Genomic DNA, 27,715 nt, shown 5'->3' with positions numbered 1-27,715 from the left:
AGCGCTGTTTTGCTGTCCGCATACTCCAAAGACTCATATAAAATATATTTCCTCAGCGAGGGAAGGTTTTGATCTTGGAAGTGAAGCAGAGTGTCAGTGAAATAACGTCGAAAAGGCGTACAGTTCAAAAAGTTTAAAATCTAACTTTTTGTGTTTGCTTGGGTGAGCGTTTCAGCTAATTACGCACAAATCCCTCACGCTCACTGTTCCAATCCACCGGCACTGCTGTCTCAGCAGAGGACAAAGAAAACAAAGGAGACTGACAAACAAACAGTGAGTGAAAAAAAAAGATATAAAAGAGTGGAAGCTTTTCTTTCCATATAGCAGCAGAGCTGAGGCGACGGTGGCGTTTAATCAGTCGGTTTCTGCAGCGCCGTCAGCGTGAGCAGCCTCGGCGGTGCAGCCCTCTGATCAGTGCTGGGAGATGAGCTCCCCGCTGAGCTGCTGCCGCCCCTGAACCACAGGTCAGTCCTTGGTGAGTAGGTTTCATTCTGCTGTCGCCTTCTTAGTGCCATCTCCTTCTCTCATTAAGATATAGTTTGTGTCTGAGTGTGCATTTGCACATGCATGTGGGCTTGTTTTTGGTGTGCGTGGAATAACTGCACCCCAGGAGTAGCCTAAAGGGGATGTGGATTCCCGGCCTCCGCTGAGATGCAGCAGCACAACCAGGATTTCTACCAGTGGGGGGCTTTCTGTGGGTGTGTGTGCAATCCGCATCAAGTGACTCGGTGCCTCAGGGTCAGACACACACACATGCAGGGAAGGAGCTGGTGCTGCAGCAGGGTAAACAAGAGCAGCCTGTTAGATCTTATCAGCCTCATCACACGCTTTATTATGCTGATTTGGGAGGATACTGTAAACTAATCAGGAACCCAGGAGTCACGGGGGGACACCCGGCTTAAAGGTTAGGCGTACAGAGAGAAGAAAACTTGCTTTGCATCTAAACTCCCAACTTTTCATCTTCTTTTTGTTTTTTGTTTTTTCTTTTTGCTCACAAAGCTTCACTGCAACAAATGCTGCGAGTTTGTAGCAGAAAGGTTGTAACCTTTCACCCCTGGGCTTGAAAGGTCCAAATCACGCCTGCCTTGGTTCATTTCAGAGGTGTGTGGTGATTGACTGGCTCCGGAGAGCCTGCTGCGGCCTGGGGATTTTGAGCTGAAGTCAGGACTCTTTCTGCCTGTCGCTGTATGCTAATATTGGCCTTTAAGCAAATTCACAAAACACACTTCAAGCCTCATGTTTGTTCACTTTGCATAAATGCATATGATTCTTATTCTGCGCCCAACATCTACAACGACACGACACCACAATGTTAAAAAGTTCACAATGTCTATTAATTTTGAGGCATCTGAATAACACCTCTGTGTTTATTAGTTTCACTCCATGTAAATAAATATAAAATCATTCTTCCTTTGTGCTTTGTTAACTTTCTAAAAAAGTAGTTTGTGACTTTTTTTGGTGCAATTTTTCACAGTTCAACCTTTTCCACTCAATTTGGCTTTCTGTCCGTCCATGTTCTCGTCTCAGCAACGTTTAACAAGCAGCCTGAAAGAAAGCGCTCGCACCGAAATGTGGCACATTAGCAAGCCAGAAACCAAGAAGCAAACGAGCTGGATGACTGGTGAGAAAACGCTGTTGAAAAGTGGGAGACTTACCCTTTTTCTGGTCTCTGAGACAGAGCATAAACAAGAGCAGTAATTAAGAGTTTTGTGGAAATGCAGGGATGGAATGGGACACAAAAGCAGCCTCTGGCAGATCTGTCATCACCATCAGCATCAGCAGCAGTGTGCATTTAAAAATATACTGAGCTCATCTGCAGCTGTGCAGAATAAAATCAGTTACAGTCATAAAGGGAACTGCAGGAAATACAGAGCAGATTTAAACTGAATTTTACTGAGTTTATGAGTTTAGAAGATGTGTTTAAATTTAAATTAACACACATCTTTTTAAACTTTTTAATGTTAAAAGTAAATTGTGTTCCTAATTTAGACATTCACAACAAATGTTAATTGCTGATCTGCACAACTCTCTACGGCGATGCACATGAAGCTGCATATTCCAGCACTCCGATGTCAGAATACTCTGTAGAGCAAGGATGTCCAAAGTGAAGCCAAGTATGTGGCCCTCTGGAGGATTTTGTTTGGCCCCTCAGTTCACAAATATAGGGAGACATTTTTACAGACAAATAAAATCATTTAAACATTTTTTAGGTTTGAGACAAATTATTGTTTTTTTTATCCACAATGTTTTTATATTCACTGATTGCACTTTGATAAAAACTGCAAATACTACCCAGTGTAAAATGAGAACAATGAACCCCAAAACGTTTTCGAAAATACATACCTATCATTTAATAAAGCAACTCTGTATATTTTGGCTCAACAATAATTTACAGAGTTTTTAAAAGTAGACAGCCCTATTAAAATATTGTGAATTTAGCATATTGTAGAAGAAATAAAAACAACAAATGTTTTCAGATTTACTTTTCAGTTTTAACTAAGAAACAAATGTGGCCCTTTGTTTCTCTTAGTTTGACAATTTTGGCCCCAAGAGCAAATACTTTGGACAGCACTGCTCTAAAGTCACAGCTTTAAAAAAAAACACTGCAGGATTTAGAACCCTATATAATTCCATCTTCCAAATTAAAAAGATGCCAGGTTCAAATTCTTGAACAAATCCTATTCCGTGGGATTATTTACATTTCATATTGTTCCATATTTTAGTTCAGTACCTTTAACTGTCAATTCGTCTTTCTTTCCAGAACATTTTGCACAAAAACACAACATAATTCTAGTGGAGTCTAAAAAAAACCTGCTGTTGTCCACAATGAACAGAGACATCCACAGCACAGACTCGACTATATTTTACAGGAAGATGAAGGCTGTACCTGAGGGTCTGTGCCTGAACTGCTCTTGTGCTATTCAGGGCTTCAGAAAGCTGTTGTATTTTTTACTGCCACCTGGGGGCAGTCTGAAAAATATGTTGAGGAAGGTGACATGGAGGCCTTTTTTAAAAAGCTGATAAAAAGAGACAAGAGCCACAAATAGCAAAAAAAAAAAAGCTGCTTAGTAGTGATAGAAAAAATAATTATAGCAAAATTGCAGCTATTATTTCTGCTTTTTGTCAGTGCTGATGATTCCTTTTTAGTTTCTATGCCCCTTTTGTGAAGAGAATATCCCCTATCTATTAAATGATATACCCCTGAGGTTTGTGTTACTTCTGCTAAACTGAAAACAAGCATTCATCAGAGGAGTGTCCAATGGTAACTCTGGAGGAGCTGCACAGATTCACAGTTCAGTTGGGAGAATCTGTTAAACTTGTTAATTGAATCTTTGAAGTGGGATTGGAAACCGTGGAAGATCCTGTCTGCATTTTACCACAAACCATAAACTATGTAAAAACAAACATAAGTGCAACCCAGTGTTAAGACACAAGTAAGAGTAAGAATGAATAAATATTGATTTCTTATCTACAATGAGATAATAAATTTTTTAATTAAATATAAGTACACAAATATTATGTAAATAGTGTTAAAAATCCATAGAAACTGTGCAATACTTTTAGTATTCATTTTGGTGACGGCCTGAACAACCTGCAAAATATGTTGTTCAAAATATTACTTTATGTTTATTTAACTCTAGAAAGCTTCTGTTGTGAGCAGATTGGAACCCGGAAATCCTGATCGTGTCACCATGTATCATTACTGTTTGTTAACCATCAAGGGTATTTGAAGTAGCCTAACTTAGAGATTCACACATTACAAAAGTGGTGATGCAGTCAGGAGCAAAGAGTTGTGTGAATGACAATTTGAATCTAATTTGAATTCATTGCAAAGTTAGACATTAAAATACCGAATGCAATCAATCTCTGGTGACATTTTTCTGTTTCTTTTGCAAAATTACGATGCATTAGATTTACATGCTGAAAATCCTGTAATCGGAAACATTCAGTAGGGATTTCATCAGTAAGCGTGATTATGTCTCCACATAATTTTTGCCTCCTCACTACAGTCATGCACTCATGTGGCCCAATGGAGAGAGAATCAGCTGTAATCTGCACCTGCTCACTTTGGAGCACCTTGATATAATAAGCCGTCTTCAGCATGTTGGCACGGGCTGTCAGCAGGAGATCGTGTCTTGGTTGAAAGCAAACGGATCCTCGGCCCCCCTCCTCTAACATGGGAGGCTCCAGCGGGGCTGTCTGTCGTTTAGGACTCATAAACAAGGTGCATGTTGAGAGTCGGAGGGGTCCTGCTGCTTTGGAGTTTCCTGTCTGCTGTCAGAGAACAAGCAACGCAGAAGAGCAGCGGAGAAGAGAAAAGACGAGGACAAGGCAAGGAAAGATGGAAGAGGACAAGACAACAAGACAGAGGCAGGCGTGTGAGGAAAAGGAACACACAGGGAGGGAAAACATAGGAGACAAAACAGGAGAGGAGGGAAGAAAAAGATAGAAGACAGAGGAGGACAAATAGGGAAAAGGAGAGGACAGAATGATAAGTGAAAGATTTCACGGGAGCAAAAATAACCAAAATGTTACATTCTCAGACAAATGACGAGTAAATGATGAATGATGACTGATAAAATATCTTGGCAAATGCCCGTAAGGTGAAAGACAAATATGCTGAGCCAGGATCTTCAGAAAACTGGAGAGAACCAGGAGCAGATGAGTTAAACAGAATGCAGTTATGGACACCAGAAGAGAGGACAGAAAAATAAACTAATTAATGGATGAATTTGGGTTTATTTGATAGTACTGGGTTGAAGCTTCAAGCAGCACTGGCTCAGGTTTTCAACCAAACCCAATGGATTAAATGGACTAACATCTGCTGTTCAGCCTGTCATAGAGAGCCTAATCCTCACAGAGCTGCACAGAAGAAGGATGAAAAGTACATATGTGTCTAACTGTGTGTGGAAGTGTGTTCAAAATGAGTTTCCATGAACAAATGTGGTAAGTTTTAAGACCGAAAAGTAAGAAAACTGATCATTTTCATGCTTAGAGAAATAGGCGGGTGTTTTAAATCAGCTTCCTGTTCCTGTTTTATCCTCTCAGGTATCCATGGATTTCCTTTATATGCACATGCTCTGAATAAATCCTTCAACTAGAAAGAGTACGCAGAAAAGCTAGTTGAGTTTAGAAATCAAATAGGTTTTTCTTTTGTTTCTGTCCCAACAGCATCAGTCCAGCAATTGGGTTGAAAGAATAACCAAGCAGTTTTTAAAAAACGTGAAAGATCAACCTGAGGGGTAGAGAACCAAATTTCCCCCAATAGTGGAGGAAAAAACACAAAAGCAAATGGAGTATCAGAATGCAAGAATACAAGGGGCCTCCTTTAGTTGCCCCAAAAGAGGATGAATAGTTTTTAAATTGAATTTAATTGAATTAAAAGACAGAAAAAAAGCAAAGAGCAAACAGTTAAGAAAAAAAAGATAAAAAGACAAGATCACTAACTTCAGAAGGAAGGACAGGAAAGATCAAACAGAAAGAAAAGGGCACGATTTAAAGAACAGGAAAAGACAAATCTGAGCAAGATGAGACTGGAGACAAAACATTAAATCCAAAAGATAAAAGAACACAATTAAGACAGAAAAAGACACCAGAAGACTGGGAAAAGATGAAAAGAAACAGAAGAAGACAGAAGACAAAAAAAAACCCTCTTACATGGAGCAAAAGAGTGACCAGAGAAGAGCTAAACTAATGGGACATATAAATGAAAAAATAAGAAAATCAATTATGTGAGGAGGACAGTCTGAAGAGACAAGGACAAGATAAAGAAAGGTCAGAAACAGCAAAACAGAATGAAGATGAGAACAGGATAAAAAATCACGAAGAGACAGAAACAGAGAAAAACAACAAAAGACGACAATCATTCACAGAAAACATAAATACGACCCAACAGGAGAAGGACAGTCGGAGACACTGTCCACAAAGTCCTGTGATGACCCTTCATCTGACAGCACCACCTCGCTGTACATCATCTCTGTGTGATTCTTCCAAAACAGAAACGCCTTTTGTTGTTTTGTGTGCGCTCATGTACGCGTACAAAAAACATTTCGGCTCTCCCGTAAACACACACTGACATCCAGACAAGGCGCTCACCTGGAGGTGGTGGGTGGGAGTGGGAGGATGGGGTCTGTGTTTAGCTGTGGGCCCTGCAGACAGGGCGATCAAAGGCTCCTCAGTCTTTGTCTGCTAACGTTGAATAGACAATAGTAAAGAGGGCTCGCTTTGATTTCAGCTCACTTTTATTGATCACAGAAGAGCAGGGATTGAAATATGAGAGACAGCCCTGAACTGGATTCTTCTTTTGCTATTGATTATATCCAGAACAGACGGCATTTCACGATGATCCAAGTTTTTATTTTATCCTCTTTCTTTTTTTTTTTTTTGAACTATGAAAAAGTGTGTCTGGCTCCTTGCCTGTCTTTTTGTGCAGCTCTTAGCACTCACTACCTTTATTTTATCAGACAAAGCCTTGTCTTAAGTCTCATTTTCTAACTGCTTCTTAAAGTTGACACCCCAGACTTATTTAGGATGTGCTGACAGAAACTCAGCCAGCTCCTTGTGTCTCTTTTAAAAAATCCTTCCAATAAATCAGACTTTTGAGAGGACATTTTGTTTCCATACCCTTAGAGACAATACAGATGGCAGGGTATGAAAGCAGGGGACCTGACTGCAGGTGGAAAGTGTCAGTGGGAACATGGAAACTCTTCACAGTGACCATCCCACGGAGCTTTCCTTCTCTGCATGTTCAGCTCGACTCCTCAAATGGCTTAAATTTAATAACTGCAACCATTTTAATGGGTCAGAATCTATTTATGAGGTGAGATACAAATGTTTCTCTTGAGTTTAAATTCTAGTTTTCAGATGCTATTCTGCTGACTAATGTGATGAAGAAATGAGCATTTGGTTGAAAAGGTGTTTCTGTGCAAACGAATGCCACACTTTTCAAAGATTTGCTTGTTTAAAATAATAATAATAATAAAAAATTCCACTTCCCAACTATTTGCAACATGTTTTGTTCTATTATGTTTTTATGGCGGGGCATATTTTTAACTGCCTTGTTGCTTTAAGGTGCTATACGAATAAACCTGACTTAACTTAATGTGTGGGGCTCCAACTCTAGTCTTTGAGTTGAACTTTAAGATGCTTCAACACAACCGAATCAAATTATTGAATTATCTCTTCACATTGCCATGGAGATTGGCAGAGGCCTGATTTGATTCATTCATTTGATTCAGGTGTTTTGAGGCAGGAATGCATCAAGGGTCAGAGCATAAAATACCATGAAATATGTGATGGATTGTGGTTAAATGTTTAAGGTATGAATACTTGTGCATGTTGCTGTCAGAAACATAAAAAAAAAATAGATAATGTTCATATAAGCATGAAGCAGGTCCTGGGTTTGACTCCTGACCTGGGGTCTTTCTGCATGGTGTTTGCATGTTCTCCCAGTATATGTGAAAGTTCTCTCCTGGTACTTCAGCTTCTTCCCACAGTCCAGAAACATGACTGTCAGGTTAATTAGGCTCTCTGTTGTCCTTAGGTATGAATGTATGTGTGATTGGTTGTTCAGTCTGTCTCTTTGTTGCCTTGTGATGGACTAGCGACCTGCCCAGGGCTCACTCTGCCTCTCACCCAATGACCATTGGAAATATGACCCTGCAAAGATAAACAGATGTAGATAATGGACGGATTGATGGATAATCTTCATGCATTTAGTTCCAGCTAAGCATTTCATGGCAGAGGTAAGATCTTTTCCCTTCATCTTTAGGAGTTCCTCTTCAGGGCCTGTTTAAGTTAAGCAGACAGAAGTGGTTATTTGGGTACAGCTCTTGGTGAGTTTATGGCCAGAGTGCTTATTTTATTGGAGCTCAGCACATGTGTTGAAGGACAGTAAGAGAAATGCTTTTTCAATGTCTGGCAAATGGATGCAATGTAAGATCTTTTAAAATCTCCTTGATGTATTTTTAAAAAGTTGGACTTTGACAGAAGACGTGATAAAGTTTTAATTATGACGATGGAGTCCGGGGCCCAGTTGTTGCAGGATACCAGTAACTGATATCCTGCTCTTATTCAATCTTTAGTTTATTGTTGAGCATGAAAAGGGAAAAAACAGACAATGTAAATTTTATGTTTTTCTTTCAAAATCAGGGTTTTGTGGCCTGCCAACCTACCAGAGGACTGTTCATTTAATGTTCCCACCACCAGAACCAAACACAGGGAGGCAACATTAAGTTTCTTTTTTTGTTGTTTGCCTTTGGGGTTTTTTTTCTACAGCTTTTTTTATATTTTTCTTTTATTTAATTTCTTCTTTATTTCTTAATTTTTCTAAGAATCATTTGGAACTACTTTCTGTGTGAGCGGTGCTTTCCAAACCAACTTCTCTTTACCTAAAACTGTCAAAGTGTGTTTGCATATTAAACGACAGTAAAGAACTAAGCCTGAGGTCAGTTGTGGTAAAAATACAGATGATCTTTGCTTCTAGCCTCTGAGCGCATTTTGGCCGTGGTTTGCAGGTTGACTGCTGATTGGTTAACACAGAAGGGGAAGAGATGGAAGCATTTATAGTCTCATAGGAAGTGAAGAAGCTGAAATGTGTCTTGCAGTGTGTGCGCATCCGCTGCTCTAATAAAACCGTCTCAGTGAGGATCAGGTTTCTTTTGAACATGTCGAAGACGACATTTGTTCCCAATAGTTTATAGTTTCTGGAAAGGCCTGCTCCGGAAGGCTGAGCTGATGCTTCCGAGTTAAGTTTTGTGGGGTTGAGTTTTATAAAGCCCCCGTAGCCCTGCTGGGTGGACAAGAGAGAGGCAGTGCGTGCCTTTTAAAAGCCCCTGACGGGTTTAGTGAGCCACTTGGCTTTTTATTTTGGCTCAGCTCACTGAAGGCTTCTTGTTCTTTGCCGTACCCCCTCCGTGCCGGCCTGGTGGTTGCAGATTAAGGACGTGCAGAGCAGGAGTCACTCATTACACCGCTGCTCTGTGTGTTTGTGTGTGCGTGCCTGTATATGTGTTGGTGTGTAAGCAGCGGCGGTGATGAGTGACGCCAGTTGTGGCCTGCTGGTTGTAGCTTCCCACTGATAAATGACTGCAGGGATCGTCTTCCTCTACCTGAACCTCACAACGCTGTCCCCAGAGAGCAGCCGCTGACAAATATTCTAACCTGAAAACCGAGCAGGCCTACAAGACAAGTGTTTCATTCTAAATATGACTTTAACCTGCTTAAAGTTACTGAAGTTCAAACAATAGCAGCCTTCAAATGATGTGCAGCAGTGCGCTGCCGGTTCCCGCACGTGTTTGGAGACCGTCCCTGGTGATTCTCATCTCCCGGCAAACTAATATGTTTGAAGCCGGAGCTGCCACCGTCAGGCATACCCCACGAGCTATTTCAAATGTGAAAAAAAATATTGATATTCCTGGTTTCTAAAAACAAAACAAACAAGCAGAGGGGAGTAAAATAAATAATTCTAAGAGGATGTCCCTTGGAATGGCCTCATTCTTCCTCAGAAATCACCTGAGACACCTGATAAACTTCTTTTTCCCCAAACCTACACTTTTACACAATGCTTGTAGCATTACAGTATTTATTTATAGGAATGCGCCTCTTTCTCTGTATTCAAAAGTAAACATTCTCAAATTTAAAAGGAGATCATAACACAATGGATACATGTGAATTTATACACAATTGTGAAGACGTTTAAAGGAAACATGGTCTTGGTGTTGGATCAATTTCAATTCAGCTTGAAATCGATTCTATGTGTAGCATTTTATGTGACAGACCAACATGTGAAAAATATCTTTTTTACTGCAAAAAAAGCTGCAAATCTTTTGTCGGTTATGAGATTACATTTATTTCAATTTGTTAAGCGACATGACTCAAAGCTCAATCAGATTAGGCGAAGAACATCTGTGAACAGTAAATGTTTCAAGTTTTCTTGTCATTAATTTTATAATTTATCAGGTGGCGGTTAGTTACGCTGGATTTTATTTAGGTGTATCAGAGTAAAGAGGCTGAATATGATATTTGTTTCTTTGAAAAACCCTTTGATCATGTATTATTTTCCTTCCACTTCCTGATTTACCATTATACAGCAGGGCTTAAACACTAATAAAAAAAAAGAGGGATATCATTGTAAAGTGAGAAAATTACAGAGCAAACCCTAAACAAGTTTAAGGAGTTTAAATACTTTTGCATGACTGAAAGCTGAGCCACAGTTCAACACATGTGCTGGGTTTCCTCAGTAAGAGGAAACATCTTCTCAAGGCATTTCTCACATAAATGCCCCGAGAACATGTTGAATGATTCATCCAACCACCTGGCATCATGTGGTATCTGCCAGTTATGAGCTGTGAAATGTGACCTCATCTTAATACTTTAAGCTTTAAACATGGCATCTGACTGTTTTGCAGTGACAGGTGAGCCCTTTTTCAGCTTAATAGGTCCATAAAGAAGCAGAAAAAAGTTGACTTTTTTTCCAGAAAATAATGCTTTAAAATGCAGTTTTCCTAAAAAATAAATAAATAAAAATATCAAGATACTAATCTTGATATTTATATATATATATTAAATATTTTATTGATTTAGTCAGCTGTGGCTTGTTGCGTAACTGTAGGTAACATTACCACACATGTTCATTTGTTCAGTTTCCTTTGTCACCTGGATGTTTAAGTCACTCAGTCTTGGTGCAGTAAGGAGTTCTCACCACAAGAGGGACTTACGGATGCATGAACATGGAGCTGATGACAAACAAAAAGGTAAAGAAAAATAGATCAGAAACAAACTTTGTTCTAAATGTTGAAATGGAGAGACAGCCATCCTGCAGAGGGATAAACTGTGGGAGGGGCAGAGCACACAGATGGCGTGAAAACCCAAACAACTTGTGTTTAATTCCATATATTTACTTTTGTTTGTTTTCACTGAGTTGAGGGCTCCATGGGAGCAATTTTTTCCGTGATGAATCTGAACTGGAGTCTCTGTGGAGTTCATTACAGTGAAAGAGCCAGTGCCCACCCCCACTGTTCGCTGGCCAAGAGGGAATTTGAGGACCCAGAGGGATGGGTTAGTTTGGGGTGGAAAGTACATGCAGGATGGGCTGCAGGGTGAGAGGGAGAAGGCAGCATGGAGCTAATGACCTGAAACAAACACTAACAAATCAGCAGTAATTAAGAGAATGGCAGAAATAAAAGAAAACTGGTTTTGAGTTAAAGATTGATTGTTTTTTGTCCATGCAGTTAAGGATGCTTTGTAATTGTCATACAGTCAGTACCAAACCTGTGCTGCACACATCAGACACTCACTTCATTTAGATACAACATAAACACCTCAGATTTGACCTTTTACCTTTTATAAGAAATGCGTTTCTGAGCCTCCTCCAGACATCCTACCTGGACTTTATCTTTTATATCGAGTCAAAACAAATGATGCAGGTGGCAACATGAGATCTATTTGGAGAGATCAGTGTTACGAAACCACACAAAAAACAGCATGTTCAGAAAACTTTGTATTTTATATTCTTATCACTCACTACATTAACCTATAAATGGAAGATTTGTGAATCCATCACTCTTACCGTTTATGCATCAATGACGTGAGGAAGTAAAGATCTGTAAAATAACCAGATGTGATCAGAAAAGTTGTGACTCCAAACTATTACTGACCTGTGGATGATTTTATTGGAAATATTTTCTTGATTTAATGTTTAACATAAGAAATAAAGTTATGTAAATAAATTAATTGTCTAAACTCGGTATTGGTTTTATTGTTAAGTCATAACATTTACTTGCTGTATCAGGAGAAACTGAATGATGAGTTTTTGTTTCTCAAACTGAGGATCTACTCAGCTGTGTGTAACTTTAGGAGGTACTTCGGCATCAGGCCATAAAACCTTGAAACTTTAAATGCCTGAATCGCTGAAATGAATTTCAGTTCTTAATGTAGTGAAGTCAAAGGCTAGTTCATGAATTAAAGGAACGTTAGACTTCTTCTGGGTCTAATGGTGCATTTATCTTTAGATAAAAAGCTCAAGACCTGAAATCAAAGTCAAATTCAGATAAAACATGTCAAAAAAAAGAATAACACTAAATTTAATCAATATAGATATCCTGTCCTCTGCTATACAGGACAGCATTACTTATCGTTCTGTTGCAAATGGATTGATATTCAACCCATTTGTTTGAAACCACTGTTTATTAAAAACAGACATCCCAATAAATACATAAATAAAGCACATTTCTAGGTCGTTTTATAGTTGATGCTTGAACATCACTATATTTATACATGCAGCATGCAAACCAAGCTGCTAATTTCCTCTAAATGATTTTGCTTCTAGAACATGCAACAGCAGCTTTGAGCTCTTCTTTCACCACATCACAGACCTCTACCTCTGTGCTCTCTGTTCGGTAAATCCAGGATATGTTTCTGACATGTCTGCACTCATTGTCAGCTAACCACAGCACTGCACATGAAGTAAATTCACACAATCATGACATGTTTTTACACATATTTAGAAAATAACAGTCCTAATAACCGCCAGCTACACAGTTTGGTCCAAGAACATTTATTATTATGAAGTTATTTACCAGGTTTTATTTATTTTCTCTTAACTGCAGAGCAAAGATACAACAATGCAAAAATTCACAAATATCTTCAAGCCCAGAACAAACTGTATAATTTATTAGGACACATTTTTAGAGCTGTGTGGTCTGTGAGTGTGATTTTCAACTTCCTGCTCTATGTGTTGCAAAAGAAAAGGTAAAAGTTTGGTTCTGCAGCTCAGACCAGCTCCCAGGTCCTGATGGAATCAGATAGTTTGCATCGTTTGTGTTACTAAGACAGTTGATGCTCCTGGATATGGCAGGTCTGAGTGGCGTTATCTTGCTGATATGGGCCGTAAACGCCCTGGTCCAGGGTAAGTAATATTTAACTGTAACATAATAACCAAATATGTGTTACAAGAAGAAAATAACATGGATTTGAGTAAAGTTATAAATGTAAAATTGGTAAAATTGCATAATGTTGCAATGGTAGAGAATGTAAAATAAAGGTTTTAAAACGACGTTTGTCCTTAAAGTATAATTTATAAATTATTATTGTCAGTTCATTGTTAGTTTTTACTCTTAGTACTCTATAATAAGTTTTTCTAAAATTTCTCTGTAAAGTTTTTTAAAAATATATTCATCAGAATCAGATACAACTTTGCTTGTGCAAAAACGTTTATATAATTCAGTTAAGTTTAGAGTCGCAGTTAAGAAAAAAATAAATGTTTTGATGCATCACTTCCCGTTACGGGCTGAGCGCCACTTAGAGCGCTTTGAAGCTTTGCATTTTTTTTTTTTTTACTTTAAAGGACTTCAGTAAAGTTTTTTTATGGATTACACTTTAGATGTTGGATTTCAGGTTGGCTGAAGTAACAGAGAGCAGAAATGTTCAATTTAAAATGGTTAAACAATTTTATTTCTCTTCTCGACTTTTTAAATGTTTCCGCCTTGTTGTGGTCTTATTTCCTACTTTATGAACAAAAATATTTTTTATATTACTATACATGGGTCATCCAAGTGTAATTTAAAATTAAATGTCTTAATACTATAAAAAAAGTTTCAAGTAATTACTTTAGCAGTGAATGGGGCCAAACAGCTATTTATTTAATACTTGCAACACATTTGTCATTTTATCACACATACACATAAATCCTGATAACAGATAACAGCTATTGAACTGAACTTTATCTGTGGTTGAACAACTGTAAACTGGTGAAATGTGACCAAACAAAATAAAACACAACTGAACACATTAGTAGAACACAAACTGCCATCTCAATTTTTGCATGCCTCACAAATGATCACAAATTTTTTGTGCTCCTTGCACACCGGCCTAGTGCACTGGGAAGACCAGCTGCTGGCTTTTCTGTCTTTCGAAACTGGGCGCACCTCTTCCTCTTCCTTTGGCCCTTCTGTCTGATGTCCTCTAACACTCTTACACTCACCTCTCTATCCACCACCACAAATCCTCCAATCTCTTCAACCAAAACAACTGGTAATGTATTCAGCTTTAGTTTATGGTTTTTAGTTTTTGAATGATAAAATTAGTTGTCCTTTAAGAATCGTAGCAGGTAAGAAACCTGGTAGTGGATTTCTTCAGCTTGATGGTGACCTCCGCATGCTCTCCAACCTGCAGTCAATACCTCACCTCCAAGCATCTCAAATGAGACTTCAACCACCAACCAGTCATCTTCTCAGACAACTCTCTCACCTCAGCCAAACACAACCATGACTCCCACCACAGGTTGGAACTTTAAGTATTTAATTTTGGTCTTTAACAAGTTTGTTAAGATACAGACTATGGATTACAGACTGTAGGTCTGCCAAGACAGAAATCAGGTAACTGTAGATTTAAGATGGTTTAAGAATCTGTTTCAGTTTTTAACTTTTTTTCATGTTTCCCTCTTGCAGCTGAACCCGAAAAAGATCGAAATTGTGAGTATCAGATTTAAGGTTATAAACAATTGTTTATTAAAGGTGCTCTTTTTTCTGAGATTATATAATATCAAAAGAATTGGTTTTGCTTTTTTAATTTTATTCTAACAGCTTGACATAAAAACTTTAAGTTTGGTTTTATTTGAGCTCAGATGTAAAACTGTTGCTTTGCAGGTTCCTACAGTGTTGATAATGTCGAGTTTGGTCTAAAGATAAAGATGACAATTTCTACTCCTGGTAACTACATCGTATCTGTTGCTGAGAAGAGAGGTCCAATTGAAAGGGAAGAGATTTTTCTCATCTCCAATGAAACCTCAACTCATAACATCACAAGTCTGAAGCCGTGCACCGAATATGAGCTAAATGTCACATTTAGGGATCTCAGTGGTACAGAAATATTCTGTGACAAAACAGAAAATAAAACAACAAAAACAACTGGACTGAGTGAGTAAAATGTTTCATATTTTATCTTTACTTTTATTATTGACTGAAATGAGATTCTGTGTAGAACTGAGACAAATATTGTTTCTGTGTTTCAGCTGAACAAGAAATTAAAAGCATTTCCTGCAATCCTGGATATTTCTGTTACCAAAGTGGTTGGAACATCAACTTTTTACTATCAAAAAACAACATTTTCATTGAAGACATGAACAACAATGGATCATATCGTTTCAAACGTACTTATGACAAAATGTGTTCAGATTTAGTTTTGAAGTTCCCTACAGAAAACTGCTCAAAAGACACATTTACCATCTCTGAAAACTTCAGTGTTGGTATGAACAAAAACATATTAATAATTAATATAATTATCAAATCTGTGGATGTGATATTAGTTACATTAATTTGTGCTTTTTTATTTTTCAGATTTTATTGATCCAGAAGTCATAAATCAGACTAAACCTACTAAACTTCCTGCAAAGATAGAACCAGAGTTCCCTTCAAGCTGTAAAGATTTCAGTGTTGAGTATAAATGTTCAGGTAAAAACTACATCTATGGAAAAACAATTTAAAAACAATTTAGAGTAGAAAACTACAGATTCTGCCTTAACAATACATTATAAGTATTTTCCAAAATGTTTTAACATTTTCTCTTTGTAAATTGTGTCAAAATGTAAAGAATGAAGCAAACAGCTGATCAGTGTCAATATTCAGACAGCAAATGTTGCAGAAATGTCATAATGTTTGTGTTTCTTCAGGAATCCACAATGAATCTGTTGAACTTTCTGACATGAAGCCGTTCACAGACTACAGCTGTACTGGTGACATCAAGATGAACAATGTCTCCATAAATAAGACACTTCCACCTGTCCAGTTCAACATCGACTGTGGTGAGTTGGTATTTACTGCACTTCACTGGAAATAAGAACAAAGTTATTATACTAACACAACATGGAGAGAAAATCATTATCAGGACATTATTTATTGTTTTTGTGTTTTATTGCAACAGATTTTACAGTGGAGAAACTGGAGATCAGTACAACCAATACTTCCATTAAGCTGAACTGGGAAACGAAGAGTGATAATTGTCAAGATGTTCTCAATAAACTGGATGAGCTTTCTTATCACTGCAGCTGTCAGCAACAGAAAGGCAAGTCAAATGAATAGATTTAGTCTTCCATATTATATTTACATTAAATAATGTCAATACATTTGGATTAGCACAACTATTAAAAAAAACAACAAATTAATGGAAAATTTGAAAATTTATCAGCTTTTTTACACAAGAGGAGATAAAAATGTGTAAAACAACCAGATGTGATCAGTGAAGCCGTGACTCTGAACTATTACTGACCTGTGGATGATTTTAATGTAAATGTTTCTTTATTTAATGTTTAACATGAAAAACAGACCAAACTCTGTTTCAACATATTAATAATTTTCATGGTTATAAAGATCTTTTATAACAAGCTGCTGTTGTCAAACCAATCACAAAACAGGTGATGGAAGATATTTTACAATTGAGGAAAAATTTTTTTATCAAACTGAAGGAAGAATGTGTGAGTTCACCAGTGGAATTAAACCATTCAGGAATTACAAGTGTGAAGTTCGTCACATCTACACTGGACAAAAGGATTTTGAAAAAGCAAACATTGAAGAGAAGACTAAACCTGGAAGTAAGTAACCAAGAAAATATGTTTTTTGAAATAATAATATAATCTACAAATACTAATTATTTTAAATTAACTTGATATGAATTTGTGTGTTTGTTTTTATGTTTCGTTTGGCTAAGGGTAAATACAGTAAATGTTGTCTGTTAGGAAATGCAACTCTTCTTTAACAAATTAAATCATAAATTTAGTTTTTAGGTTCAGGGACACACAGTCAATCCTTCATCAGATCAAATTTTTAAACCAGTTTTATTGCAATCCAGTTGAATTATTACAGTATTGAAAGTCATTATTCTTTCATCTGGTTTTCCATTCATGAAAAAAGTTATATTGTTTTCAAAACACAAAATGCATCTCAACATATTCCATCACTGTAAAGTTCTGTGGAGAGAATAATAATAACAAGTTAGTTTAGACCCAGAAATTTATCTCTATGATCTCAAACCCTGAAGAGTCACACCAGCTTTAACACAAAGCTGGTGTGACTCTCTGGCTTTGTGCTGGATAATAGAGAAATCCATGTTTATAAATCAAATCTGGTTGGTAAAACAACAAAAAACAATGTAGCAATGTTGAGTTGTCTTAATATTTATTATTATTTTGAACTGCAGATAAAATATTAACATAACTCTATCTGCATTACAGTGTCATAGTAAGATAAAATAAGTCAGATATTTAAATTTTTGTTCAGTGTTTGGTCATTTACTAACCTGGTCATGTTATTTTAGTCATTTTCATGTTTTGGTTTGTTTTAAAGGTTCTCATAGAAAGAAAAGATTTTCCTCTCGATGTGTTTGTCCTGATATTTATCCTCTCTCTTCTTCTTTCAGTACCAGATCAACCTCATGACGTTGTCGTGACAGTTCCAGAGAACAATAAGATCAACGTGACATGTTCATTAGATTACATGGATTTTAATGGACCAGAGAAAATATACTTTGCACAACTTCAGGGTGTTCCTGGCAGCAGTAAGGAGAACACAGAATGTAAATTTCAATTTGAAGATCTGAGCTACTCAACATCTTACACAGTGGAGGTTTGTAATAACCAGGATCTGCTTCATGATGAAATTCTGATTTTATTACTCAACTTAATTTGGATGTTTTGAATCCTAACAAGAAACATTCTGTTATTATAGGTGTTTACTTTCAACGGACATTTTACCAGCTCACCTGTGAGAAGTCGGGTTGACACCAGATGTACGTGTTGTTTATATAAGTAACAATCAGTATAAATAAGACCAAACTCAGTTCTGCTCACTGTAACTTCAGTATTAAAGGCTGATTGACCTCTGTTATAAATGTCTCACACAGACAACAACAAAGCCCCCATTGGCAGTTTGGTCTTCCTCATTATCTTCATCATCCTCTGTGCTGCGTTCTTCATCCTGAAGAGGAGAAAATCCAGGAAGTAAAACCTGTTCATCTTCCATATTTCTGTTTGTTGATTTTCATTGTTAATTAAATCATGTTTTCTAAAATTAATCTTCTGACTTGATTGATTTTCTCCAGTGTTAATGAAGAACAGAAGCTCTTCTCGACAGTCAGTGAGTAAATTTCCGGCAGAATCACATGAAGATAACAAACAGCATGTTTAATCTAAGAGTTTAGTTAAATCACCACATGATGTCTGTTAGATTTCCTGGAATTCATAACATGTTTTAGATTGTTTTATATTAGCTCAAAGTCAAATGGAAAAATTCCTGACAAGGTTTTCCTGCATTTTCTTCTCCATTTCTTGTTACAGTCTATACTAACATGCCACCACGCAAACACAATGAAGGCGACTGATGAAGATCTGATGGAGCTGCAGATCAAGAAAACATTTAAAGTTTTTATTTCATTATGTCTTAGAAATTTAAATCTTGAATACTGCAGCCGATGGTACAGTAACTGTCCTCCCTGAATCCCAGACATGATTGGTTGGACTTTTCAGTTCTTTGTATTTTATTTTATTCGTTCTTATGTTTATATTCTCTAAATCAAAAAAGTGAATCAAATCACCACTTGGATTTTTTAAAATCAAAATCTAAGTAAATTACTGAAAATACAAAAGTTGTCTTCATGTTTCATGCAATATTAAAATCTGGAAAGAAGATAAAATGTGGCTGGAAAAAAATTATTCACACAAATGATCACTTAAAAGTGACATAAAATTGTAAACCCACAGCTGAACTCACAAACATGTTCATGACAGAAAGTGAGAGCATTTCAGGGCACTTGGATAAAACCTGCAGTGTAGCTTTGAGAAAACCGCTGAATTCATATCTAAAGCCGACAAAAGTTATTTTATATCTTAATTGCTTCTTTTTTTAGGTTTCTGCTTTGATAGTGAGATGTCATGTGCCACATGTTTTTACTTATTTGTTGTCAATCCATTTTTATTTTTATTGCTTGTTTTTATATGGATCTTGGTTGGTGTCATCTGGAAGAGTAAATGAAAAAGAAAACCAGTTATCACATTATAATTTGAAAATAGGCTTTGTTTTAGCATGAGGTTTGAACATTTCAAGTGGTCTGATAAGTCCAGATTGACTCTGTTCCAAAATGATTAACCGATCAAAGTTGACCCAAATGACGAGTCAAGACAAAGAACTCAATGAAGCTGATGTGAAACAATAAGATCTAGGAAAATAAGCCAGAAAGAGTGGTAAATAAGTTGTTTTTGTGATTTTCACTTTATATATAGTAAACCTTTCCTTGTCCTTCATAATGTTTATCTTATTTTGTACCTTTATGGATATGTCAATAAACTTTCATTAAGGAAAATAAAGCTGGTGTTCTCATTTCTATGGGTAATTGACAACATTTGGGGAAATAATCTAATGCAATAAATTATTGATGATTGGGTCTCAGTTAATGTGTCATCTGCAAAGTGTTAATTAATGTTCATCTGTTAAATAATATGCAAAATGTAAACTGTTATGCTCATCATAAACAGTCGTGGTCCTTTGGATTATACTTTTAATATATTTTTGATGTTGTTGCCTTTCCATAATTAGTTCAGCCTTTACTTCTGAGATTATAATTTTCCCTTATCTGCTCTTTCATTTTTAAGTCCTTGCTCCTGCCAATTAAAGCGACCTGTTTGGTTTGAATTAGTTCTCATTGTAGCAGTCAGATGATGAAAGTCGCCTCACCATCTTCACCCCTTCTTGTCACAACACCCTGGTAAACTTTGTGTCACTTTCTGAATGCTAATCTATTTTGTCAATGATCAGAATTGTGTGTGTTTGTTAATTCAAAACAATAGGCAGGATGTCATATCATCACACAATAAATGTATGTTTATAATAAGGTTTGTTGTCACTTTGGCATTATTTGCAGCTTACTGCTTTGCTGTGCTCATCGTTTTCATAGACAGAAAGAACTGATCCGTCAACCAGACAACGTCATTCAGCAAATCTCACTGCTGGTGTTTGCTGCAGCACTCGCACTTGAAGTGCTTCACGTCTAGTGGTTATAAAACTATTTTAGACAACTACAAGGGAAAACAAGAACTAGTGATCTGCGATCGATTATTTTGATCTTTCAAGTTCAGTGCTACAGACAGATACAGTAAAAGGTAGCCTAAGTTTAATGAAGTTTAAAAGCAATGTACTTTTCTGGTTATGTTTGTTTAGAATTCTTGAAAAGTTCAACCTTTCAGATTTTAAGTTATGAGAGTTTGTTAATCGTTATTTTATTTTATTCGTTCTTATGTTGTATATTCTCCAAATCAAAAACATGAAGCAAATCCCCACTTGGATTTTTTAAAATCAAAATCTAAGTAAATTACTGAAAATAGAAAAATTGTCTTCATGTTTCATTATTAAAACCTGGAAGGAAGATAAAATGTGGCTGGAAAAAAAAATTATTCTCACAAATGATCACTTAACCCTCCTGTTATGTTGCGGGTCAAATTGACCCGTTTTAAAGTTTAACATTTAAAAAAAAAATAGTTGGAAGAATTTTTTTGCATGAAACTTTTTCTATTTGTCTTAATAGATACACTCGACATATAAATTGAAAATTTATTCATTTTATACATTTGCAATCACCCCCTATGTCTACTTTTTACATACATACTGTTCGGGTCAATTTGACCCGGAAGTCAAGTTAAACTGGAAAAAATAATAAAAAAAGTCCAATTCTATATGTTTCCTTGCAGCTATGAACCATATTTCACCACACACACACACACACCACACACACACACACGCAACACACACACACACAACACACACACACGCACACACACACACGCACGCACACGCACACACAACACACACACACACACACAACACACACACAAGTCCACTTTCTCACTATTCTCTTTACTTCACTAGGAAACTGCGAGAAAGCAGGTGTTCATTCAACTTTTGACAGGAATCTTTTCTGTTCCCAGACAAACTCCACCCACACTGAGTGGAAACTCAGTAGAAGTGGAGAAAAACATAAATACTCTCTGTAAGACTCATTTATCTTGATTTTAATCAGCCGATCAATTTGACCTTGAACACTATGTGTGTCTCAAATTCAATTATAAAGGTCACCCATGAAAAAAAAAAAAGTAGCATAAATAAAATGACCAAAGATCAGTTTTAAGGAAATTATAGTTTTTTTGTGTCTAGGTTTTTTTCAGCGGACATAAAATAAATGTAAATTCATTTTTTTATGTCTAAATGAGTTGGTTGTTTTCATTGATTCTTAATTTGTGAGAAATAAAAAAAACATCATTGCACAAATATTGATTGAAATGTTTAGTATTGGAGATAATAATCAGATACAAAAATGTTTTGGAGGAATTTTTTGATTTATGACACTATAGCATGGTTAAACACTCCCCGGGTCAAATTGACCCACGAACAATTTAGCTGTACTTCAGGGTTAAGTTGCACAAAATTCGAGACCAAACTTCAGCTTTAGGACAGATCAAACACAGCTTTAATCAACATCTGCAAATGGAGAAAACATACAAAATTCACACCTCCGTGAGAATCAGATGAGTTCTGGCTTGGGGCTGAACTTCCCCTCATCTACATAGGATACATACATCGCACATTACGTAACCACCACCCCCTGGTTCAAGTGTCAGGCAAAAATCTACAAGTCACTTATCTGTGAGTTTCAGTTGAGCAGGGTTTCATACACATTCACAGCTCAACTTTGGACATATGCTCTGTGTTTATTGCCCTTTTAGGTTTATCTAACGAAACATAGTAGATAACGTCTTCTTTCTTTCTGTGTCCAAATATGTTTTTCTCCAAAAAGGTCTCTCTGCAAGTGACTGAACAGATACTAGTAACAGAACTTCTACAAAATTGTTTTATCACCTCGGCCATGTCTAACATCTCTAACCGCTGAACACCCAGTTCTTAACTTATTATATGGTTAGAAGAGCATATTTCCTGCTGAGCTGCAACAGAGTGCAAAAACATCATAAAGTTTACATTCAAAGTAATTAAACGTTGTTAATTAATTTTTCCTTCACATTAGAAACGAACATAACAGGAGGGTTAAATGTGACATAAAATTGTAAACCTAAAGCTGAACACACAAATATGTTCATGAAAGAAAGTGAGAGCATTTTAGGGCACGTGGACAAAACCTGTGCGCAGCAAGGCAGTTCATTAGCATTAGCCTTTTAGCTTAAATAAGCTATTACCTATTTTTCAGACTTAGTTATTAGCCATGTTTAGTATACCTAATGGAGTAAGTAAATGACAGTAAACATTCTAATGATACCCCACATGCTACTGAAAGTATTTATGCTTACATTAGCATATTTGCTCATTTTAGCTAATACACTTACTTTATCATACTGAATGTTGCACGTCCAGCTTACTTAACATTCTTGTGATTCTCCACATTCTATTGATTACATTGCAGCTTTCTTTAGCATTGATGCTAATTTTTAGCATCAGAACGCTGGGTCCAAACTGATGGGCACACTTTGGCAGGCCCCAGTTAAATTTCTTCAGGAATTTTCTAGTTACTCTTTATCCTTGCAAAAAAGGCAATATGTTTTAATATATAATGTTTACATCGTTTTGTATTAGACAAATTAAAAATATTGCATCACTCACTTTATTCAAATTTGCAAAATTATTTCAGCGAACCACAGCGGAAAATTATTTCAGCGAACCGTTAATCTGGGTGCATTTCTGACGTAGCTGCACCCATCAGATAACCACAGCTCTGCAGATCAAACATAATGTTTTAAATATAAATAATAATAATAATAATCAGCTACATTAATCATTTCAAAAACATCTCCAATAATAAAGTCACTCCTGGTTCTAGCCTTTCTTTTAACTGTGCAGCATGAACCACAACGATGCAGAAAGTTACAGATATCTGCAAACCCAGACCAAACTGCAAAACTCATTAACGCTTTTTTTTTTTTTTTCGATCTGTGCTCTAGATGTGGTTTTCTTCTTTTCCTGTATCATGCCATGCAACAAAAAAAGCTTAAAGTTTGATCCTGCGTGTAAGATTAGTTCTGGGGGCTGATGGAATAAAAATATTTTGCATTAGTTTCATAGGTAGACAGTTGATGCTCCTGGACATGGCAGCTCTCAGTGGTGTTATCTTGCTGATATGGGCTGTAAATGCTCCGGTCCTGGGTAAGTAATTAAATGTCTATCTGTAAAAATCAATGCGATGTGATTGCCTTTATTAATATTTAATAATAGTCTTTAATAATGTTAATAATCTGGGTAATTTACAGAATAACAGGTCTATTCACTATTGCTATGTTAAGAAAAATAAAATAAAGTTTTAAACAACTCTTGTCTTTAAAGAATGTTATATATTTGAAAAATGTAAAAGTATTCTTGTTAGTTTATTGTTTATTTCTAATACTTTGGAAGATTTTCAAGAATGCTTTTCTCAGTGTCAGTCATAACTTTGCCAAAGTAATAAATATGATGTCAATCTAAAGACAGATGTCAAATATTATAATTATTTTGTGCTGTATTACTCCAAGATGACAACTAACATATGCCTGAAAATAATTTTAAAAAATATGTTTTCATAAAAGAAAAGGTATGAGAGGAGGAATTTAAAATATTAGAAAAGTTCACATCCTTAATAGTAGCTAATATGTATTTTTTAAATTATTATTATTGTTAGTAATACAGCATCTCACTTAGCTAAACATCAGTAGGAGCGCTTCCACAACAGCTTGGACTTTTATTCTTTATTCTATAGGACTTTAGTGAAGTTTTATTATGGATCAGATTTTAGATGTTGGACTTTGTCATTTCTGAGAATCAAACAGTTCATCTAACTCAAATTTTAATCATAATGTTGATTCAGCTGTTTCAGATTCCAAGTGTTTTAAAACCTAACGATTTTTTAAACACACATTTATTATTGTTTTGCTTTTTCAGTTTTTGTCCCTGCTTATTAAGAAATTCTCTTTGTTGTGAATAAAAATGTTAGATTATTTTTCCAGCTATACCTCCAGTTGTTTGAGATTAAATATTTCAAAACATCTTCATGTGATGGTAAAATTGTTGCTTTACCGGCTCGTAAGGATCCAGTCTGGTTTCCTGATAAAAACGACAGATTTTACTGATGGTAAATACACCATAGATTTTACTGAAGAGGAAGATTCAGTTAGAGGAAAAGTCACTTTTTCTTTCTCCAAAGAAAATTCAACTTTGGAGATTTTTCAAACCTCTTAATCTGCGCACTGAATATTAACTCAGAGTCAAACTGACTGGTATTAGTGGTAGAGAAATCCTCTGCAGCAGAGCTGAAATTAAAACTTCAACAACTGGAATGAGTCGAATTTGATTTGATCTTTACTCTTTTGTTTTTGTTTTAAATGAGAACTGATCTGCCTTTCATGTTGGAAAGCAGCCGGCCGGTGAGCTCAGCTCTGGGAAAAGTTTGCTGGGCTCGGTTCAGAGTTGAAACTTGTTCAACTTTGACCTTGGTGTAAAGTGATAAATACTTGTACTGCTAACAAGGACTGGATATTTATCAAAGAACAATGTAAGAAGCAAAAAAAAAAACTCCTTCTTAAATGCTTTATGATCATAGCGTCTCATAATTATTGTCTCTTCTTTTTATTGTTTTCTCCATTTCCTTTAGTTTCATTGTTGGTTTTAAGCAGAAAAAACTGTATAGTTTTGCATCATATGCCTCTTTTGTGCTGTGAACAGCGAGCAGAACCGATCTGTGAGACAGATATTTGTTTCAGAAAATGGTTTTATAAAATCCTCTGGTCCTTATGGATATTTCTGTTACAATCAAAACAGGTTCGGCCTGCAGAGTTCATCAATGGATCGTGTTGTTTCAAACCTGCTTGTGAAGACATTTGCTCACATTCAGTTTTTGGATTCCTTCTAGAAAACTGCATAAACGTCTACCTGATGTCACTCTGAATTAATTCCTGCTACTACATAGTTATATAGAACTAGAACTATAAATCTAATTTTCTATAGAAAAAATATTAAAATTTCTTTCTTCTTCTCCAGGGTTCATTGATCCAGAGAACATAATTCAGATTACACCCACAAAACTCCCTGCAAAGATAGAAGCAAAGATACCTCCACGCTTTAAAGACCTCAGTGTTGAGTATAAATGTTCAGGTAAAAGCTGTGAGAAACTCAGATTATTACTTTAATATATATTTGAAATGACTTGAAATAATATGGGGGGTTTTTTTTTATCAAAATGATTCACGTTGTCTTTGTAAACTAACTCAGTTTTTATTTTGTGTTCATCTGTAAAAAATGTAAAGAATGAAGCAAACAGCTGATCAGTGTCAATATTCAGACAGCAAATGTTGCAGAAATGTCTTAATGTTTGTGTTTCTTCAGGAATCAACGATGAATCTGTTGAACTTTCTGACATGAAGCCGTTCACAGACTACAGCTGTACTGGTGACATCAAGATGAACAATGTCTCCATAAATAAGACACTTCCACCTGTCCAGTTCAACATCGACTGTGGTGAGTTGGTATTTACTGCATTTCACTGGAAATAAGAACAAAGTTATTATACTAACACAACATGGAGAGAAAATCATTATCAGGACATTATTTATTGTTTTTGTGTTTTATTGCAACAGATTTTACAGTGGAGAAACTGGAGATCAGTACAACCAATACTTCCATTAAGCTGAACTGGGAAACGAAGAGTGATAATTGTCAAGATGTTCTCAAAAAACTGGATGAGCTTTCTTATCACTGCAGCTGTCAGCAACAGAAAGGCAAGTCAAATGAATAGATTTAGTCTTCCATATTATATTTACATTAAATAATGTCAATAAATTTGGATTAGCACAACTATTTAAAAAAAAATTAATGGAAAATTAGTAAATTTATCAGCTTTTTCACACAAGAGGAGATAAAAAAGTGTAAAACAACCAGATGTGATCAGTGAAGCCGTGACTCTGAACTATTACTGACCTGTGGATGATTTTAATGTAAATGTTTCTTTATTTAATGTTTAACATGAAAAACAGACCAAACTCTGTTTCAACATATTAATAATTTTCATGATTATAAAGATCTTTTATAACAAGCTGCTGTTGTCAAACCAATCACAAAACAGGTGATGGAAGATATTTTAAAACTGATGGAAAAATTATTAATCAACCTGAAAGAAGAATGTGTGAGTTCACCAGTGGAATTAAACCATTCAGGTATTACAACTGTGAAGTTCATCACATCTACACTGGACAAAAGGATTTTAGAGGAACAAAAGTTACAGAGAAGACTAAACTTGGAAGTAAGTAACCAAGAAAATATGTTTTTTGAAATAATAATATAATCTACAAATACTAATTGTTTTAAATTAACTTGATATGAATTTGTGTGTTTGTTTTTATGCTTCATTTGGCTAAAGGTAAATACAGTAAATGTTGTCTGTTAGGAAATGCAACTCTTCTTTAACAAATTAAATCATAAATTTAGTTTTTAGGTTCAGGGACACACAGTCAATCCTTCATCAGATCAAATTTTTAAACCAGTTTTATTGCAATCCAGTTGAATTATTACAGTATTGAAAGTCATTATTCTTTCATCTGGTTTTCCATTCATGCAAAAAAGTTATATTGTTTTCAAAACACAAAATGCATCTCAACATATTCCATCACTGTAAAGTTCTGTGGAGAAAGTAATAATAACAAGTTAGTTTAGACCCAGAAATTCACATTTATGACCTCAAACCCTGAAGAGTCACACCAGCTTTAACACAAAGCTGGTGTGACTCTCTGGCTTTGTGCTGGATAATAGAGAAATCCATGTTTATAAATCAAATCTGGTTGGTAAAACAACAAAAAACAATGTAGCAATGTTGAGTTGTCTTAATATTTATTTTTATTTTGGACTGCAGATATTAACATAACTCTATCTGCATTACAGTGTCATAGTAAGATAAAATAAGTCAGATATTTAAAATTTTTGTTCAGTGTTTGGTCATTTACTCACCTGGTCAAGTTTTCTTTTTTAATCATTTTCATGTTTTGGTTTGTTTTTAAGGTTCTTATAGAAAGAAATGATTTTCTCTCGATGTGTTTGTCCTGATATTTATCCTCTCTCTTCTTCTTTCAGTACCAGATCAACCTCATAATGTTGTCGTGACAGTTCCAGAGAACAATAAGATCAACGTGACATGTTCATTAGATTACATGGATTTTAATGGACCAGAGAAAATATACTTTGCACAACTTCAGGGTGTTCCTGGTAGCAGAAAGGACAACACAGAATGTCAATTTCAATTTGAAGATCTGAGCTACTCAACATCTTACACAGTGGAGGTTTGTAATAACCAGGATCTGCTTCATGAATACATTCTGATTTTATTACTCAACTTAATTTGGATGTTTTGAATCCTAACAAGAAGCATTCTGTTATTACAGGTGTTTACTTTCAACGGACATTTTACCAGCTCACCTGTGAGAAGTCAGGTTGACACCAGATGTACGTGTTGTTTATATAAGTAACAATCAGTATAAATAAGACCAAACTCAGTTCTGCTCACTGTAACTTCAGTATTAAAGGCTGATTGACCTCTGTTATAAATGTCTCACACAGACAACAACAAAGCCCTCATTGGCAGTTTGGTCTTCCTCATTTACTTCATCATCCTCTGTGCTGCGCTCTTCATCCTGAAGAGGAGAATATCCAGGAAGTAA

General features: G+C 35.9%; 2 protein-coding genes across 2 annotated transcripts; both read left to right on the top strand.

Annotated features, from left to right (window-relative positions):
* Window positions 1-27,715, top strand: LOC122838932 (receptor-type tyrosine-protein phosphatase C-like). Its single transcript, XM_044129980.1, has 8 exons — window positions 1-475; window positions 25,050-25,163; window positions 25,395-25,526; window positions 25,646-25,786; window positions 26,131-26,307; window positions 27,132-27,337; window positions 27,440-27,500; window positions 27,615-27,715. The coding sequence occupies exons 3-8, from the start codon at window positions 25,427-25,429 to the stop codon at window positions 27,713-27,715; spliced, it is 786 nt and encodes a 261-aa protein (XP_043985915.1). The 5' UTR covers window positions 1-475; window positions 25,050-25,163; window positions 25,395-25,426.
* Window positions 10,954-19,239, top strand: LOC122838933 (receptor-type tyrosine-protein phosphatase C-like). The gene is made up of 16 exons (XM_044129981.1): window positions 10,954-11,058; window positions 12,831-12,907; window positions 13,874-14,031; window positions 14,173-14,280; window positions 14,448-14,471; window positions 14,646-14,915; window positions 15,011-15,244; window positions 15,336-15,449; window positions 15,668-15,799; window positions 15,919-16,059; window positions 16,409-16,585; window positions 17,410-17,615; window positions 17,718-17,778; window positions 17,893-17,989; window positions 18,091-18,125; window positions 18,326-19,239. Exons 1-16 carry the CDS (start codon window positions 10,954-10,956, stop codon window positions 18,367-18,369), a joined length of 1,983 nt encoding a protein of 660 aa, XP_043985916.1. The 3' UTR covers window positions 18,370-19,239.

This window comes from Gambusia affinis, linkage group LG10 (genome assembly GCF_019740435.1).
Source record: "Gambusia affinis linkage group LG10, SWU_Gaff_1.0, whole genome shotgun sequence".
NCBI classification, from domain to species: domain Eukaryota; kingdom Metazoa; phylum Chordata; class Actinopteri; order Cyprinodontiformes; family Poeciliidae; genus Gambusia; species Gambusia affinis.
The sequence above is the reverse complement of the archived record's forward strand: the minus strand, read 5'-3'. Positions and strand labels throughout refer to the sequence as shown.